We start from the raw sequence: 17,469 nt of genomic DNA, 5'->3' as shown, positions 1-17,469 counted from the left end.
ATAGGCATATTGGATGGAGAACCTGTCGAGAAAAAGAGTTGTTGGTTTAACTTAAAAAAGTAAGTTATCTTGCCTTAAATTAAACATCTGAGTTGATGCAATGAAGGCAACTGGGCGTTATCTGAACCACATTAATTATTGAAGTTGATTTGACAAAAGAAAAAAAAAATGTTGTGATAACAAATAACTTTTTACAGTGTATTGAACTAAAAAAAAACAACCTTTGCCTCATCATTTTAGAAGTTCACCATACATTTACCAATTGATTTTTCCAGATTGTGACAGGGAGCAAATAGAAATAATACATCACTTTCTTTAAAGTCAGTTTTTTTTTTTTTTTCTTTCAGATGAACTGCCTGTACATAGTAATATATCATTTTTAAAGCTAAAATGCTAGAGTAATTCAATCTTGTCATAATAAATTTAGCATTTATGTACTTTAATAGATTAATTTCTGGTAAAATCAATCAGTTTTGCTGGGCTTTGTATTACATTGAAAATATTAATAACCCATGACATTACTCTCAAACATGCTTTGTGCCCATCATGTATATTCAAAATCCTTTGGGAATGAATGAAACTCTCAGAGCAGAATAAATACTCACTAATGGTGTTTATTTGCTCAGCCCTGATTTCAGAAAATGCATGGATGCCACTAGTAAACATGTTCCACATCATTGGCTTGTTTTATTTCCATTTATGCCAGCTGATACGACCCTTGTTGTTTCTCTGTGAAACCATGCAACACAGAATGTCCCAGGTCTGGTGCTGAGAAGAGCTTTGAAAGAAGCTTTGTCTATGGTCAGTTGAGACATGAAGATTTTAAACTTTATAAATGCATCAAAATTCCAAGGGATTCTTTTTCTAGTCATTTCAAAAAGCTTTAGCAAAATGTAATTTTTGCTATTCCACAAAAGAGAAAAATTATACATGCATATAACAATGTTTGTTCAATTAACAATGTATATTTGACTTTACATGTTGCCTTTCTAACATACATGACTGACAGAGAGATCTTCTTTGAGTGGCTGGTAAAAGTGAAGGTCCTCCGCAGACTGCAAAAAAAAAAAAAAAAAAAAAAAAATATTAGAACACTGAACAGCTTTCTGAAATCACCATGATCACTGTTACTGATCTGTTTTGATTGTAGTGATAATACTGCACCTTTTCACTCTCGTCCATTTCAAACATTTCTTTCAAAGTCAAGACAGAGAAACTGAGGGTCACACAGAGCTGAAGAGCTGAACAGATCATCATAGTGACATCCAGTCCTTCACGGATCATCTAGAGATGGGAAAGATCGATGTGTCATGGAATAAAAGCAATCTGACAGAACATTTCCTACAACAGGGTGTCAAATCCAAATGACTTGTCACTGTACTCAAGCCACTTGGAAATCTGGGAGGTATTTAATTTGTATGAAGTGATAGTGTATCTCTCTTTATCTAGACTGATGTTAGATGTATAAAAAAGAGAAAAAAAAAACAAAAAAGTAAAAAATAAGTTCAAATCAGTTTTACAGAGAAAATGTACGATTATGTTTGTTTCAAGAAAAGTGAAATGATTGCTTAACATTTTAATTTCATAACATTTCTGCATTTTTCCACAGAAATATGCATGTTTTTTTTTTCCCCTATACTGTTAAAAAAAAGGCCTATCAATAAAATAATCACAATTAATTATGGAAGAAGATTAGGGCCAATCAATAATAAAAAAATAAAACCATCTCAAGATTAAAGTTGTTAAATTTCGAGAAAAAAGTCGAAATAAAATGTTGAGAATAAAATCATTAAATTACGAGAAAAAAGTCGTTAAATTACGAGAAAAATGTCGTTAAATTTTGAGAAAAAAGTCGAGATAAAATGTTGAGAATAAAGTCATTAAATTACGAGAAAAAAAGTCATTAAATTACAAGAACAAATTTGTTAAATTATGAGAAAAATTATGTTAAATTTCGAGAAAAAAGTCGTTAAATTACAAGAAAAATGTCTTTCAATTATGAGAACAAATTCATAATTTAATGAATTTGTTCTCGTAATTTAACAACTTTTTTCTCATAATTTAATGACTTTTTTTATCAACATTTTATCTCGACTTTTTTCTCGAAATTTAACGACATTTTTCTCATAATTTAACAACTTTAATCTTGAGATGGTTTTATTTTTTTATTATTGCTTGGCCCTAATCCTCTTCCGTAATTAAGAAATTAAAATGTATCAGTAATAATATAAAATTTGGAAAATGTATTTGTTTTTTTATTTATCATAATGATAAATATTAATTAAGATTACTTTTAATTAATATATCAATCTTTCATGTTAACTTTGATAGCCCTAAAAATACATTTTGTAAAATCTTTCAAATAGCCAAACCAGCATATAGAAAATGAAAATTGATTTTTGGGCCACATTTATGTATAAACAAAGACTCCATGAAAGTGCAATGTGCAATATGGTGGAATAAGTCCCGCCTTCTAGATAAAAAGCCAATCGCTGATTGGTAAAGTCATTGCATCACCGCAGCTGCTGTTAGAAGCTCCGGTTGCTTTAGAAACAGTCAGCGATCTGAGACTCGCACTTAGGACTGCTTATGCGCACTGGCTGTTTTTTTTATCATTTGAGTGTTATTTATCTTTTTTTTTTTATCATTTGGTTTGTTATCATTTGAGTGTTTAGAAACAAAATATATGGGACAGATGTCAGATTTCATTGGTGATTTCAAATATAAAATTTAATCATAAGCTTGATGAACAGCTTAGGAGAATTTGATGTTTCCCCCAATCAAAGAGACAGAAGCTGCACTTGCATGACTGGCTGAGAGGCTTTCAAAGATGGCCACTGAGTGAAATTACTTGCCATGAAAGGACTTTGGTATAAACTGTTAAAACTTCAGAGTCCGTGTGACTTGAACTTATAACTGAAAAAAAGAAAAAAATAAATTATAAAAAAACCTTTTAAATAAAATAAAGAACAATTACCGTATTATAGATTGGATAATTATAGTCTTCAGGATTATGAAAGCTCATCAAGTCCCATGAATACAGTGCTAGGCCTATCATAGCCAGAAGAGCACTGACTTTGTTCAGCACCACAGCGACGAGACACTGTAATACACAAATCACAATGAGATGACATCTTAAAAAAACCCTCTCCAAATGTAAAATACTATATGTGACTGTTAAAGACCTACCAGATAATAACTGGGATACTGAGCTGCAGCAATAGACACGATTCCAACCACAAGGAACTATAAAGGAAAAGCAAAGGAATGCTTCAAATTTGACCAACGAAAGTTCAGACAAGATCAATTAGAGTATTGAAAATCAGCCAACTTCACATTATTATGAAAATAATCAAAATGTGAACTTGTCAACACCAGCCAGATTATTAATTCAGATTAATTTTGTGAATTAACTTACTAATTTTACAAATTACAAACAAAAAAAGAATAAGCCGAATGAGGTATAATTCTTACCACACCGCCAAACCAGAATGGAACATCAGACATCATAATGTAATCGTGTATCCCAAATCTTAAAAATACACTCCCGGTTACGATATTGAGGATTCCTACTAATATTTGCACAATCTATGGAATGAGAGAACATGTCATTTATATGCCATTTTGTACTGTGATGAATCTCAAAACCTGCATTGTGTTGCCCAATAATAACATTAAATGCCCTTCATTGCAATGTCTCAAAGTCTAGTGTTCTTTTCCTGATAATTTACTCACCCCCATGTCATCCAAGATGTCCATGTCTTTCTTTCTTCAGTCGAAAAGAAATTAAAGTTTTTGATGAAAACATTCCAGGATTTTTCTCCTTATAGTAGACTTCATTGGGCACCAAACAGTCAAAATTAGTCTCACTGCAGCTTCAGATTGTTCAACACGATCCCAGATGAGAAATAAGGGTCTTATCTAGTGAAACCATCGCTCATTTTCTGAAAAAAAAAAAAAAATAGAAAATTATATCAGTTTTAACCATAAATGCTCATCTTGAACTAGCTCTCTTCTTCTTTTCCATTAGAAATCCGGCAGTGTAGACACTGCTAAGCGTATTACTGCCCTCCACAGATCAAAGTTTGAACTAATTGTTATATACTATTGCACTAGCATATTGCATATAAAAATTAGTTCAAACTTTGACCTGTGGAGGGCAGTAATACGCTCAGCAGCGTCTACACTGATGGAATTCTAATAGAGAAGAAGAAGAACAGAGCTAGTTCAAGATGAGCATTTCTGGTTAAAACTTATATAATTTTCAATTTTTTTCAGAAAATGAGCGATGGTTTCTCTAGATAAGACCCTTATTTCTCATCTGGGATCGTGTTGAACACTTTGAAGCTGCAGCGAAACTAATTTTGACTGTCAACTGTATGGTGCCCATTGAAGTCTACTATAAGGAGAAAAATCCTGGAATGTTTTCATCAAAAACTTTAATTTCTTTTCGACTGAAGAAAGAAAGACATGGACATATTGGATGACATAGGGGTGAGTAAATTATCAGGAAAAGTTCATTTAAAAGTGGACTAATCCTTTAAATGACCATTTTCCACAAATGAAAACACCAATTGTACAAATGTAAATAGGTCAGCAAAAAAACACATCTTTTTAATATATATAATAATATTAAGTCCATAAAGTGCATGAAAATTGGATTCAGTGTTGAATATAGAATCTATGTTTGTAATTTTTAAAAACATTTACTTTACTCACATTTATTTGAATTAAATATTTTATGCAAACTCTGTCAACTTCAAATGGGGCAAAAATCTAGCCTGAAGTTGTGTAATGTGTTTCAGCCTTTAGTTGTAATGTCTCATGTGTGTTTCAGTGTCTATCTCACCCCAAGCGCTGTATAGACTCCCACCATCTTCATTTTCACTGACTCTGATACGACACACAGAGTGCGCAGGATCTGACACAGTATCGGCCATTTGCTGTTGGGATTTGAGCTGAAGGTGATCACTGTCACCCCCTCACCCTGAGACATCGTCAGAGACATCCTGAGGATCTGAGTAAAGAGAAAAGAGAGAGTTTAATGGACAGATAAATGTATCATTACAGGCAAGGATAGGTTTGATTTTACAAACCCGATTCCAAAAAAGTTGGGACACTGTACAAATTGTGAATAAAAAAAGAATACAATAATTTACAAATCTCATAAACTTTTAACTAACTTTACTTTGTCCATAATTTCAACAAACAGTTTGCTTCATAAATTCAGTTTAATGGCTATACTGTAAGTTTTAAGAAGATAAACTTTATCAAACACATGTGGGTACGGAAAGTATTCAGACCCCCTTACATTTTTCACTCTTTGTTATATTGCAGCCATTTTCTAAAATCATTTAAGTTAATTTTTTTCCTCATTAATGTACACACAGCACCCCATATTGACAGAAAAACACAGAATTGTTGACATTTTTGCAGATTTATTAAAAAAGAAAAACTGAAATATCACATGGTCCTAAGTATTCAGACCCTTTGCTGTGACACTCATATATTTAACTCAGGCGCTGTCCATTTCTTCTGATCATCCTTGAGATGGTTCTACACCTTCATTTGAGTCCAGGGGACCTATTTTAACGATCTGAAACGCAAGTGTCAAAGCGCGAAGCGCAAGTAACTTTGTGGGCGGGTCTCGGCGCTGTTGCTATTTTCCCGGCGGGATAAATGGCTCTTGCGCCCGGCGCAAATCTAAAATGGGTTGGTCTGAAGTAGCTTCATTATTCATAGGTGTGGTTTGGGCGTAACGTGAAATAAACCAATCAGAGCGTCATCCAACATTCCCTTTAAAAGCAGGTGCGCAAGTTCCATTATGGATTGCTATTATTATGGCGTATTTACCAGGCGCACGCCAGGAGCGGTTCACAGCCGAGGAGACTGATGTTCTTGTAAGAGCAGTGAAAGACAGAAAAGTTGTGTTGTATGGGGATGGGAGAAACCCACCCAAAATAGCGTCGGTTAAACAGGTTTTTTCACATCTTCGTGGCACACCACAATGATTTCCGTCATCTCATGTGTTAATATTTTTTAAGTGTAACAATTTATGATTTGCAAAAATAACTGTTGCATCTGTGTAGATTACATGAGCAAAGTGTATGCGCGTTGTGCACGCTATACATTATGGTCAAGCATGCGCCCTTAAAATAGCATAATAAACAACGCGCAACTGACTTTAGACTAGGTTTTTTCTGGTCAGTGGCGCAATTGTTTAATGGAACAGCAAAATAGCACCAGGGATTGTTTGCGCCGGAACACGCCTCCTTTTTTGCGCTGAACCGCCCAGGGAGCGCAAGTTAATTCACTAGTTTAGCGACGTTCTTCTGTGGAGGGAAAAGCGCGCTTTGCACGGGTGCAAAATAGGAATGACACATGCGTCGGTTTACAAAGTCAATTGCGCTGGGTGCAAGATAGGGCCCCAGCTGTGTTTGATTATACTGATTGGACTTGATTAGGAAAGCCACACACCTGTCTATATAAGACCTTACAGCTCACAGTGCATGTCAGAGCAAATGAGAATCATGAGGTCAAAGGAACTGCCTGAAGAGCTCAGAGACAGAATTGTGGCAAGGCACAGATCTGGCCATGGTTACAAAAACATTTCTGCTGCATTTAAGGTTCCTAAGAGCACAGTGGCCTCCATAACCCTTAAATGGACGACGTTTGGGACGACCAGAACCCTTCCTAGAGCTGGCCGTCCGGCCAAACTGAGCTATCGGGGGAGAAGAGCCTTGGTGAGAGAGGTAAAGAAGAACCCAAAGATCACTGTGGCTGAGCTCCAGAGATGCAGTCGGGAGATGGGAGAAAGTTGTAGAAAGTCAACCATCACTGCAGCCCTCCACCAGTCAGGGCTTTATAGCACAGTGGCCCGACAGAAGCCTCTCCTCAGTGCAAGACACATGAAAGCCCACATGGACTTTGCCAAGATGGTGAGAAATAAGATTCTCTGGTCTGATGAGACCAAGATAGAACATTTTGGCCTTAATTCTAAGCGTTATGTGTGGAGAAAACCAGGTACTGCTCATCACCTGTCCAATACAGTCCCAACAGTGAAGCATGGTGGTGGCAGCATCATGCTGTGGGGTGTTTTTCAGCTGCAGGGACAGAACGACTGGTTGCAATCGAGGGAAAGATGAATGCAGCCAAGTACAGGGATATCCTGGACGAAAACCTTCTCCAGAGTGCTCAGGACCTCAGACTGGGCCGAAGGTTTACCTTCCAACAAGACAATGACCCTAAGCACACAGCTAAAATAATGAAGGAGAGGCTTCACAACAACTCCGGGACTTAGCCCAGAGCCCTGACTTAAACCCAATTGAACATCTTTGGAGAAACCTAAAAATGGCAGTCCACCAACATTTACCATCCAACCTGACAGAACTGGAGAGGATCTGCAAGGAGGAATGGCAGAGGATCCCCAAATCCAGGTGTGGAACTTGATGCATTTTTCCCAAAAAGACACATGGCTGTATTAGATCAAAAGGATGCTTCTACTAAATACTGAGCAAAGGGTCTGAATACTTAGGACCATGTGATATTTCAGTTTTTCTTTTTTTAATAAATCTGCAAAAATGTCAACAATTCTGTGTTTTTCTGTCAATATGGGGTGCTGTGTGTACATTAATGAGGAAAAAAATGAACTTAAATGATTTTAGCAAATGGCTGCAATATAACAAAGAGTGAAAAAATTAAGGGGGTCTGAATACTTTCCGTACCCACTGTATATATATATATATATATATATATATATATATATATATATATATATATATATATATATATATACACACACATGCTCTTAAAACAGATGTGTTAAAAACAACACAACTTGTGTTCTATCTTACACCTGTGTGTCTAGTAGTTAAGGACAACACATTTTGTTTTACTTTTAACTCAACCATGTGTTATTCCTGCTCATTTTCTACACACCAATGTGTTATATTTACACAATTTGTGTCAATTATGTACACAAAATATGTCATAAAAATAACTGAGGGTATATATATATATATATATATATATATATATATATATATATATATATATATATATAAACACAAGACACTTTAAATATTCAAATAAAATGTTTCAGTAACAATAAAGGTCTCATTTTTTAATGCATTAATTAACATACACTAACACAACATTAACAATAAGCAATATGTTTTTTTACAGCATTTATTAACCATTCTTAATAAAAAAATATCATGGTGGTTCACAATGCATTTACTAATTTTTATATATTGTTACTTTTAGGAAGAACAAAAATTCCACCTGCAATTTGATTGCACCATGACACAAGTATTACTCTTAATCTACATTTACAATAGTGCGTAAGTTTTACAGATCATCTGAGTAAGACAGTGTTAAGCTCACCTTGTACGTGATCAAGTCAGGTACAGTCGAAGGTACAGGTACAGGCGAAGATTCACACTCTTTGTGTACTCTAAGACTAAACCTGTTTTTGTCTTTCTCTTTTTATTTCACAAAAAGTGAAAGAGGAATGTTGTCTGTCCAAGGTCACCAGCAAGCCGCACACTCGTGAGAAGGAAGTTAAGAGAATGAAAGTAAGAAATCGTTTCCTATACCCTCATTCACTGTTCCCTACATTAGTCCACTTGAAGGAATGAATGAAAGCGAGTGAACAATACGGACTGTTTAATAATCATCTAAAACTTAGCAAACTGGCAGCTGCAGTAGAATCTTGAAATCTGTCATGGAAACTAACATGTATAAACCATGATTAAACAATTTAAAAAGGAATTTATTCCTGAATGATATGCTATTTTGCGTTTATGACGAGTCATGCAGATACTGGGATTCTGCAGTATCAGTCTGTGAAAAAAGTTAACTTCCACTTTTTATCTCACAAGGTAGCCTATTTTTGCCATCCGACGAACCAATAACATGAAATCAATACGGAGACCCCGATGATCCGATCACAGAAACTAATAGCAGAGTTGGGGTAAGAATCTAAACATATTTTAGTTTTTCTCGATTGCTAACACATTATAAGTGATTCAGTTGGTCCAGTTTCCCAAACCATTCGATCAGTTCTCAAAACAAAGACACATTTCTCAAAACGTTTAACAATGACAACATTAGGTAGCAAAACTAATGACACACAAGTCAAAATCTGAGAGAGCTGAATGAATAATTTACATGGGTTTTAAACTTATACAGTACCATGTAGGCTACTTTAGATGAGGGAAATGTCACGTTGTACACCCTCAATGTTGTGATTGTCAACTTTCTCTGTAGGCATTTGTTATATGTGTACTGTATTTTTTGCAGCGCTGAGAAATGATTGCCTAGGGATATAATCTTGTGTCAGAAGACCAATACACTGCTATACTGTATACTGTAATGAAATTTAGCCAAATGTGCAGAGGATGCTGAATTTACTTTTACTGCAGTTGACAGTATACTGTATTGTCGTGCATACCAAGACCATACTTATTTTTCCTCATGCTTTTCATCTACTGCAAGATCAATTTATAATAGTAAAATGAAAGAGGTATTTTTGTTACCGTGTTATATGAATTGATCTTCACTGGGCAGTGCAGTAGTCTGTGTATTTAAGTTTTGTGTGTCATCTGATGCCAAAGTTTCATTTTGTCAGACAAGAATACGTTTTTGACTAGAACATTTTATTTTGACCTGGATGTTTGAGGTTTGTGCAAGTTGGTGTATAGTTTTGATATTGTATTTTGCTTTGAGAAAATGTTGAATTGTTTCATGAAGCAATCAAGAAAAACAATAGAGTCTGAAAAGTTTGAAGGACAAATTTATGTTGGCTTGTCATAAACCCATCTTCAAGTCTTGTTTAAAAAATGTAAGAACTTTGGTCAGTTAGTCCAGAATATAGATGTTCTGGATGATTGCTAAAGTGTTGCTAGATGGTTGCTAGGAGATTCTGGGTGGTTGCTAGGCTCTTGCTATGCAGTTGCTGGGGTGTTGCTAGAGTATGTGGTTGATAGGGTGTTCTGGGTGAACACACACAGACATTCCCACCTCTGTTAATAACAGAAACACAAAAACTGTTTTGTTGCTCTTGCACTAAAATGTGATTTATACCATTGAAGTAGCCTGTGTAATATTGATAAAACTGCTCATCTCCTTTAGTGATACAAGTTCAGACTCATTTAGAAGTTTTTCATATAGTTTATTTACTTGGTGCCAAGATGGATATTGACATGTTGTTATTTACTAATTTTAAACAGTATATAGATACTTTCTGGTAATGCAATGTTTGTGAACACAATTGTGTATGTAAGGCTATAAATCTCTAAAAACTATGCATGAGCGCTTGCTTTGGTATTGCCACCCCTCATAGACCACATTCTAGATTCGCCCCTTTGGATAAATCGCAATATAAGGGGGCGCCAAAAAAATCTTGCCTAGGGCGCCAAAGAGGCTAGGGCCGGCACTGCTCACAATTCTGACTTTTTTTCCCCCTCGCAAATCCGAGTTTATATCTCACATTTCTGAAAGAAAAAACATAAACATATCCTGTAAATCTGACTTTTTTCCCCTCACAATTTTGATATAAACTCACAATTGTGAATTATAAAGTACGAACTGGGAGATATAAACTCACAAATGAAAGAAAAAAAGTAAGAATTGTGAGATAAAATGTTATAGGCTATTAGTTAAGTTAATCCATGTAAAATGTTTTAGGTTTAAATATTTCATGCTGTAACTGCTATGAACTTCATATGCGAATATGATGTAGACTTACTGTTTACATCAAATTCATGTTTTAAAGGTGCAGTATGTAAGATCTCTGTCCTCTAGAGGTCGCTAGAGGCCTATTCAAAACAAAGGCGTAGCTTGATGACGGCAAGTTTCAGTGCGGGTTTATGTGCAACATAAACATCTGCGTTGAGCTTCAAAGGGCGTCTTCAATGACGGTATGCTATAACAATGAAGACTATATTTTTTGCATTTCGATTCTGACATCCAGAGGCACAACTAAACATTTGTCTCTTATTCTATGGATTTTGCTCATTTTTCTCCACTTGTCACCGCTATTTTTCTGCCACCACTATGTGCACGCAGCTGCAAGTGAAGTCACTGTGACGTCTGTCTCCAAATTGCTTTATACTGATTGGCTTCATCCCTCCGCCTCCTCTCCACCAATAAGCTGGTGTGTGGTGGGCGTTCTGGCGCAATATGGCTGCCGTTGCATCATCCAGGTGGAGATTCCATGATTATACCCAATCATGTTGCCAATTGACCTAATAAGTTGCAAATTGGTCCTCCAGCTGTTCCTTATATGTACATTTAACTTTTCCGGCCTCTTATTGCTACCTGTCCCAACTTTTTTGGAATGTGTAGCTCTCATGAAATCCAAAATGAGCCAATATTTGGCATGACATTCCAAAAATGTCTCACTTTCAACATTTGATATTCTATTGTGAATAAAATATAAGTTTATGAGATTTGTAAATTATTGCATTCCTTTTTTTATTCACAATTTGTACAGTGTCCCAACTTTTTTGGAATCAGGTTTGTATTATAATGTATATTATTATGAAGCTGAATTTTCAGCATCATTACTCCAGTCTTCAGTGTCACATGATCCTTCAGAAATCATTCTAATATGATGATTTAGTACTCAGTTCTTATCATTAATTTGTGCTCAGTTATTTATAGCCTAACGGTTCTTATTACTATTAATGTTGGAACCAGATTTTGCAGTTTTTTTTTTTTTTTTTGTGGAAACTTAATTTTATTAGGATTTTTTTGCTGAATAGAAAGCTCAAAAGAACAGCATTTATTTAAAACAGAACTCTTTTGTAACTTTATTTAGAGATTTGTCATGATAGAAATAGTATGTTAACATAAACATGTAAAACATTAGGCTATAGTTTGTATGCTAATAGTGTGAGCTAAATGGGTTCCTAACCTGGAAACCGTGTAAGAATCATGAAAATGGAACATTAATTTATGTTGAACTAAAAAAAAACTGCTCCCACTTTATATTAAGTGACCTTAACTACTATGTACTTACATCAAAAAATAAGTACAATGTAATTATTGGGTTCATATTGAATTGGAAAACACTTTTGCTGCTATTGAGGTGTGATACGGGTAAGGTTGGGGAGGTATGGGTAGGTTTAAGGGTAGGGGTAAGATGTAAGGGATGGGTCAACAGTGTAATTATAAATGTAATTACAGAAATTAATTACAATGCACAATAAGTGCATTGTATCAAATGATTAATTTAAATGTAAGTACAGAGTAGTTAAGGCCACTTAATATAAAGTGGGACCAAAAAACTTTTAGTTTATGGAAACAAACGGGATATGTGGAAAAAAGTTAACAGGAACTAAGGTTCAGAGATACAGGCACATACAAACTAAAAGTCCATGAAAACTAAACTGAACATTACAAAAGTACCATATTTTGTGAAATGTAACAAAAGTTTAAGGTAAAGGAAAAAAATAATAAACAGCAAGAATAAACAATTAACATGATGATTGTGGTGCTGATGACAAAGGAGATTTGCTATTTCACAAGTGAGAATAAATTGTACTTGTACATAACAATACTAGTTCCATTAACATAGTATATTTCATTTTTTACGTGGTCTCTCTAACATACATGACTGACAGTGACATCTTCTTTAAGGGGCTTGTATATGTGAGGGTCCTTCACAGACTGCAAAACCCAAAATAAACATTAGTACACTGATCAGCTTTCTGAAATCACCATGATCACTGTATTGGTCTGTTTTAATTGTAGTGATAATACTGCACCTTTGCACTTACATTTGTGTCAAACAATTTCACAGTCAAGACAGCGAAACTAAGGGTCAGACAAATCTGAAGAGCTGAACAGATCATCATAATGACATCCATTGCTTCACGGATCATCTAGAGATGGAAAAGATCAATGTGTCATGGAATAAAAGCAATTTGACAGCAAATTATATAGTGTTGTCATGGTACCAAAATTCCAGTAGTCTGTACCAATACCAGTACAAATTTATGGTTCTTGGTAGCAATTTTAGTACCACAGGAAAATATGTTGCAACTATTTTACTATTTTATTTAACTAGCTTATTTTTAAAAAATATATTAAATATGATGGTAATCATACATATAAATATTTGGAGCGTGTGTGTATGTTTGTGTAAATATACCTCAATTAAATACATTTTTAAATAAAACATGCTCAAACATCCATTTTGAAACAACCATGTTTATTTGAGCTATTCCTACAGAGAAACTTCACACTACAGCCTGTAAAACTATGACATAAATACCAGTAAATAATACCAACCTGAATAATAAGAAAGCTAAGTATTAGTGTAAAAAAATATTTGTTTTTTATTTCATGTTCATTCCGAACCTGAGCCTTCTATATTGGATCCGACAGGAAAGGCGCAACACACTTATGTGAGTAAAAAAGTCACTCTTCTTTGTTAGATATAATTTGATATGTACGTATGTCTAACCAAAATCACCAGTGACCAGTGATTTCTTATATGATTCATGTACAGACTGATTTTCTCTGTCTCAAAATCTTTTATTGTCATTAAATCAAACCAGTGACTAAACGCTCAACTTCACGTTGTTTCTCTTAGTAGGATGAAAATAATCTGTTATTTAAACAGTGGTGAAATGAAATAGAAAGCAATCAAAGAACGCTCCCTTTACAATTGCTGGAGCTGTCAATCAAACAATGTGAGTTTAACCGTGACTTAATTACGCATTAATGTTCAAATACACACACAGTTATGTCAAAATGCCCGTCTTGGCGTATATTCGCTTTGGTTACGTGAATATGAACAGTATGTGTAACATACACAGAACAACAGTGTTGTGAGACAGGTCTGAAAAGGGTAAGCCTCAAACTCTGATTATTGTAATATTATTCTAAGTGCACAGGGTTCATAACAGCGAACAAATGGATATAATGCAAATGAATGGTAACAATCGTGACATTTAACAATTGGTGTTTTTTTCACATTGTTTTAACCACTTGAGGAACTACTAATGTTACCATCCTCTCACGGCAAACATATTGTTCTTATATTGTTCTTGTTGCAGCATCTACTCAACAAACTAATTACGGTAGTGTACACCGTATAACATACCGTTTTGTTGTCCCTTTTAAATCCATTTTTGAAGTGTCCCGCTCTGTGCAGCGCGCAGCCTAACATCACGTGTCAAAACAAACTCTATGAGACATCAGTTTTTATTTTGCCTCTAGAGGCCGCTCTCGTACTGTATAATGACGGCGCATTCTTCTCAGCTGCTCCAGCAACGGACGCAACCCAGTAAATGAAATCAACTGCGGTTGTGCGAGCACTTGTTTGCACATGCTGGCTTGCGGTCTGTGTATTAGCAGCAGATCAGCATATTAGAATGATTTCTGAAGGATCATGTGACACTGAAGACTGGAGTAACGATGCTGAAAATTCAGCTTTGCATCACAGGAATAAATTACTTTGTGAAATATATTCAAATAGAAAACAGTTATTTTAAATTTTAATATTATTCACAATATTACTGTATTTTTAATTAAATAAATGTAGCCTTGGTGAGCAGACGAAACTTCTTTTAAAAACATAAAAAATCTTAGTGGTTCCAAACTTTTGGACTGTACTGTATATATATATATATATATATATATATATATATATATATATATATATATATATATATATATATATATATATATATATATATATAAAGCAGCTCTAACAAGCCAATGTCCAGCATGAAGAAGAAAAAAAAAAATATTTGCGGGCCACATTTATGAATTATCTATTAAAACTTGAGGGTCTATGTGTGACTTGAAATTATTTTTGAAAAATAAATTGAAATTATTTGAAAAGTGCCTCATTGGTCGTTAATTTGAGATCCTTGTCCTGAACCTTTTAAAGAAGAAAAAAAAAAAAGAATAAAGAATAATTACCTCCTTCCTGTCCAGAACTACACTCAAGTCACATGAATGCAGTGCAAGTCCTATCCCAGCCAGAACAGTGCTGAATATGTTCAACACCACAGCGCCGATCAGCTGGAACACAGAAAACACGAGATAACATTAAACTCACCAAACCAGAAATGTCTGAATGTATGTGACTGTTAACGACTTACATGAAAAGTACTGGGAAACTGAGCTGCAGGAACAGACACGATTCCAACCACAACAAACTATAAGGACAAGCAAAGAAATGCTTCAGATTTGTCAATTTAAACAAAGTTTAATTAAAGTATACTGAAAACCAACCAACTTCCCATCATTCTAAAAAAATCATCAAAAATATGAGCTTTGTGTCATCAATACTATGATCATTTTCATGATCTCTATGATCAATTTAGAAACACAAGGATATTTAGAATGAGGTATATTTCTTACCACACGACCAAACCAAAATGGAGCATCAAATATCACTTTGTTGGATGTAAAGCTTACAAATAATCTCTCTGCCACGATATAGAGGATTCCTACTAAAATCTGCGCAATCTATAGAACAAGAGAACATGTAATTTATACAGCACTTTGATTTGTGAATGATTAATCTCAAAATGTACAACATTACATTTCATTGCATTTCATTGAATGACATTATATCCCCATTCATCGCAATATCTCAGTCAAGTTTGCCCTCCAGCTCAATTCACTCACGAGAAGAAGAAACAGAAGTCATACACCTTATTAGAAGTCAGTGTACCATATACCAGAATGATTTTGAAACTGATATTTACACAAACTTGCTTTGAAGCCATAAGAAAGCTTTGTGAAAAGAAGATGCAGGATTTTTAGTTAATCATGACTTAAATTCCGTTCAGTATTTCTAAATTCTAACCTAAAAAGTAAAAATGCAAACACTATGCATTCTGAAATCAGCTCAAAATATCTAATGTTCAAAAATCCAGGCACAGGTATTGTAATGTGTTTCAGCCTTTAGTTGTAATGTCTGTTTCAACATCTATCTCATCCCAAGCGCTGTATAGACGCCCGTCATCTTGGCTTTCATATGCTGTGATACTGCACACACCGGATTGTAACACAGAGTGCCCAGGATCTGACACAGTATCGGCCATTTGCTGTTGGGATTTGAGCTGAAGGTGATCACTGTCACCCCCTCGCCCTGAGACATTTCCAGAGACATCCTACAGTTCTGAGTAGAGAGAAAAGAGAGAGTTTAAACTATCACAGGTGATAATGGCCAGTCCTTGTGTGTGTACTGCTTGAAATAATAACATTTTAAAAGGATAATTCATCACTGGTTTTAGAGAAGAAACAAATAAGGCTCCAAAAGAGCACAAGGCACACCTTAAATATAGGCACACCTTTAAATAAAATGGTTCTTATTCATAATATTTATGATGGAAATACATTTAGTTCCTCCTGACGCAACAAATTATAACAGTTAATGTTTGTGAATAGCTTTCAACTGCATGAAAGGTTCTTTCACAAGAACAGTGTGAAAAATCTACCTGCTGTTTGTTTGCTAAAATAAAGTTGTTGAGATTATACATTTACATAGCAATCATATGAGAGAGAGAGTTAAACTCACCTTGTATATGTCACAATCCAGTAAAGTTTCACACCCTTTGTCTCTGTCAAATAAATAACTTCTTTCTCGACAATGACGGCCTCAAGAGAAGAGAGAAGGCAAGTAGAAACATGAAACTATGGCTTTGTGGACATTCTGCTAATAAAGAAAATATTGATGCTTTTATATATAAATTAAGCAGCCTAGTGCACTTTGAGGAGAATATAGAGGAAACAGATGACTTTTAGTAAAATAAATAAAATAAATACATAATAAAGAGCAAGAGAGAACAAGAAAGAAAAAAAAAACACATCAATTTTCAACTGGTTTTGCAGGTGTTACGTTGAACATCGAGTTGCATCAGCACCAAGATTATTTCCTGTACAAAAATACACAAAGTGTCTTTAAAATCAACCATTAAAATACTAATATATTAATTCATGGTACATGACCAACAGTATAAACAGTACTAAAAATACACTGAAATTATAAACACAACACTTTTGTTTTTGCCCCCATTTTTCATGAGCTGAACTCAAAGATCTAAGACTTTTTCTATGTACACAAAAGGCCTATTTCTCTCAATTATTGTTCACAAATCTGTCTGAATCTGTGTTAGTGAGCACTTCTCCTTTGCCGAGACAAAGAGCTTAGAACCCAAGAGGCGACACTTTGATACTTTTTGGGTAACAGCCACTAGATTGCTCTCCAGTAGTGCGGCCGCCATTATGGGCTGAAAAAACTATAAACTATAAATACTAACTGGACCATTGAATCCTTCACATCTTGCACACCCAAAATCAGCGACTTTCACTGCCAAATCAGAAGCGCAAAAGAACAGTTTTTTAAATTAAGTCACCAGTAAATTCTATGGCTCTTCTATGTATATAGAAGATATAAAATATAAAATTCTATGGCAGTAAATGTTGTATTGTCTTATA

The 17,469-nt window shown here is 34.7% G+C and overlaps 1 protein-coding gene across 1 annotated transcript; it reads right to left on the bottom strand.

Moving 5' to 3' along the window:
* Positions 1–532: 532 nt before the first annotated feature.
* tmem176l.3b (transmembrane protein 176l.3b) lies at positions 533–8,547 on the bottom strand. Its single transcript, XM_067401496.1, has 7 exons — positions 8,386–8,547; positions 4,850–5,017; positions 3,475–3,588; positions 3,190–3,246; positions 2,978–3,103; positions 1,165–1,284; positions 533–1,055 (listed from the first exon to the last, which is right to left on the bottom strand). Exons 2-7 carry the CDS (start codon positions 5,006–5,008, stop codon positions 990–992), a joined length of 642 nt encoding a protein of 213 aa, XP_067257597.1. The 5' UTR covers positions 5,009–5,017; positions 8,386–8,547; the 3' UTR covers positions 533–989.
* Positions 8,548–17,469: the final 8,922 nt, after the last annotated feature.

This window comes from Chanodichthys erythropterus, chromosome 11 (genome assembly GCF_024489055.1).
Source record: "Chanodichthys erythropterus isolate Z2021 chromosome 11, ASM2448905v1, whole genome shotgun sequence".
NCBI lineage: Eukaryota > Metazoa > Chordata > Actinopteri > Cypriniformes > Xenocyprididae > Chanodichthys > Chanodichthys erythropterus.
Note: the sequence above shows the minus strand (reverse complement) of the source record. Positions and strands in the feature narration are given on the sequence as shown.

What these genes read in the sequence shown, in the direction of transcription:
- tmem176l.3b (XM_067401496.1), bottom strand. Translation starts at nt 5,008, where the DNA reads ATGTCTCTGACGATGTCTCAGGGTGAGGGGGTGACAGTGATCACCTTC. An exon ending in GAGTCTATACAGCGCTTGGG is followed by an intron (nt 3,589 to 4,849) that starts GTGAGATAGACA and finishes CTCATTCCATAG; the next exon opens with ATTGTGCAAATATTAGTAGG. An exon ending in CATTCTGGTTTGGCGGTGTG is followed by an intron (nt 3,247 to 3,474) that starts GTAAGAATTATA and finishes TTTCCTTTATAG; the next exon opens with TTCCTTGTGGTTGGAATCGT.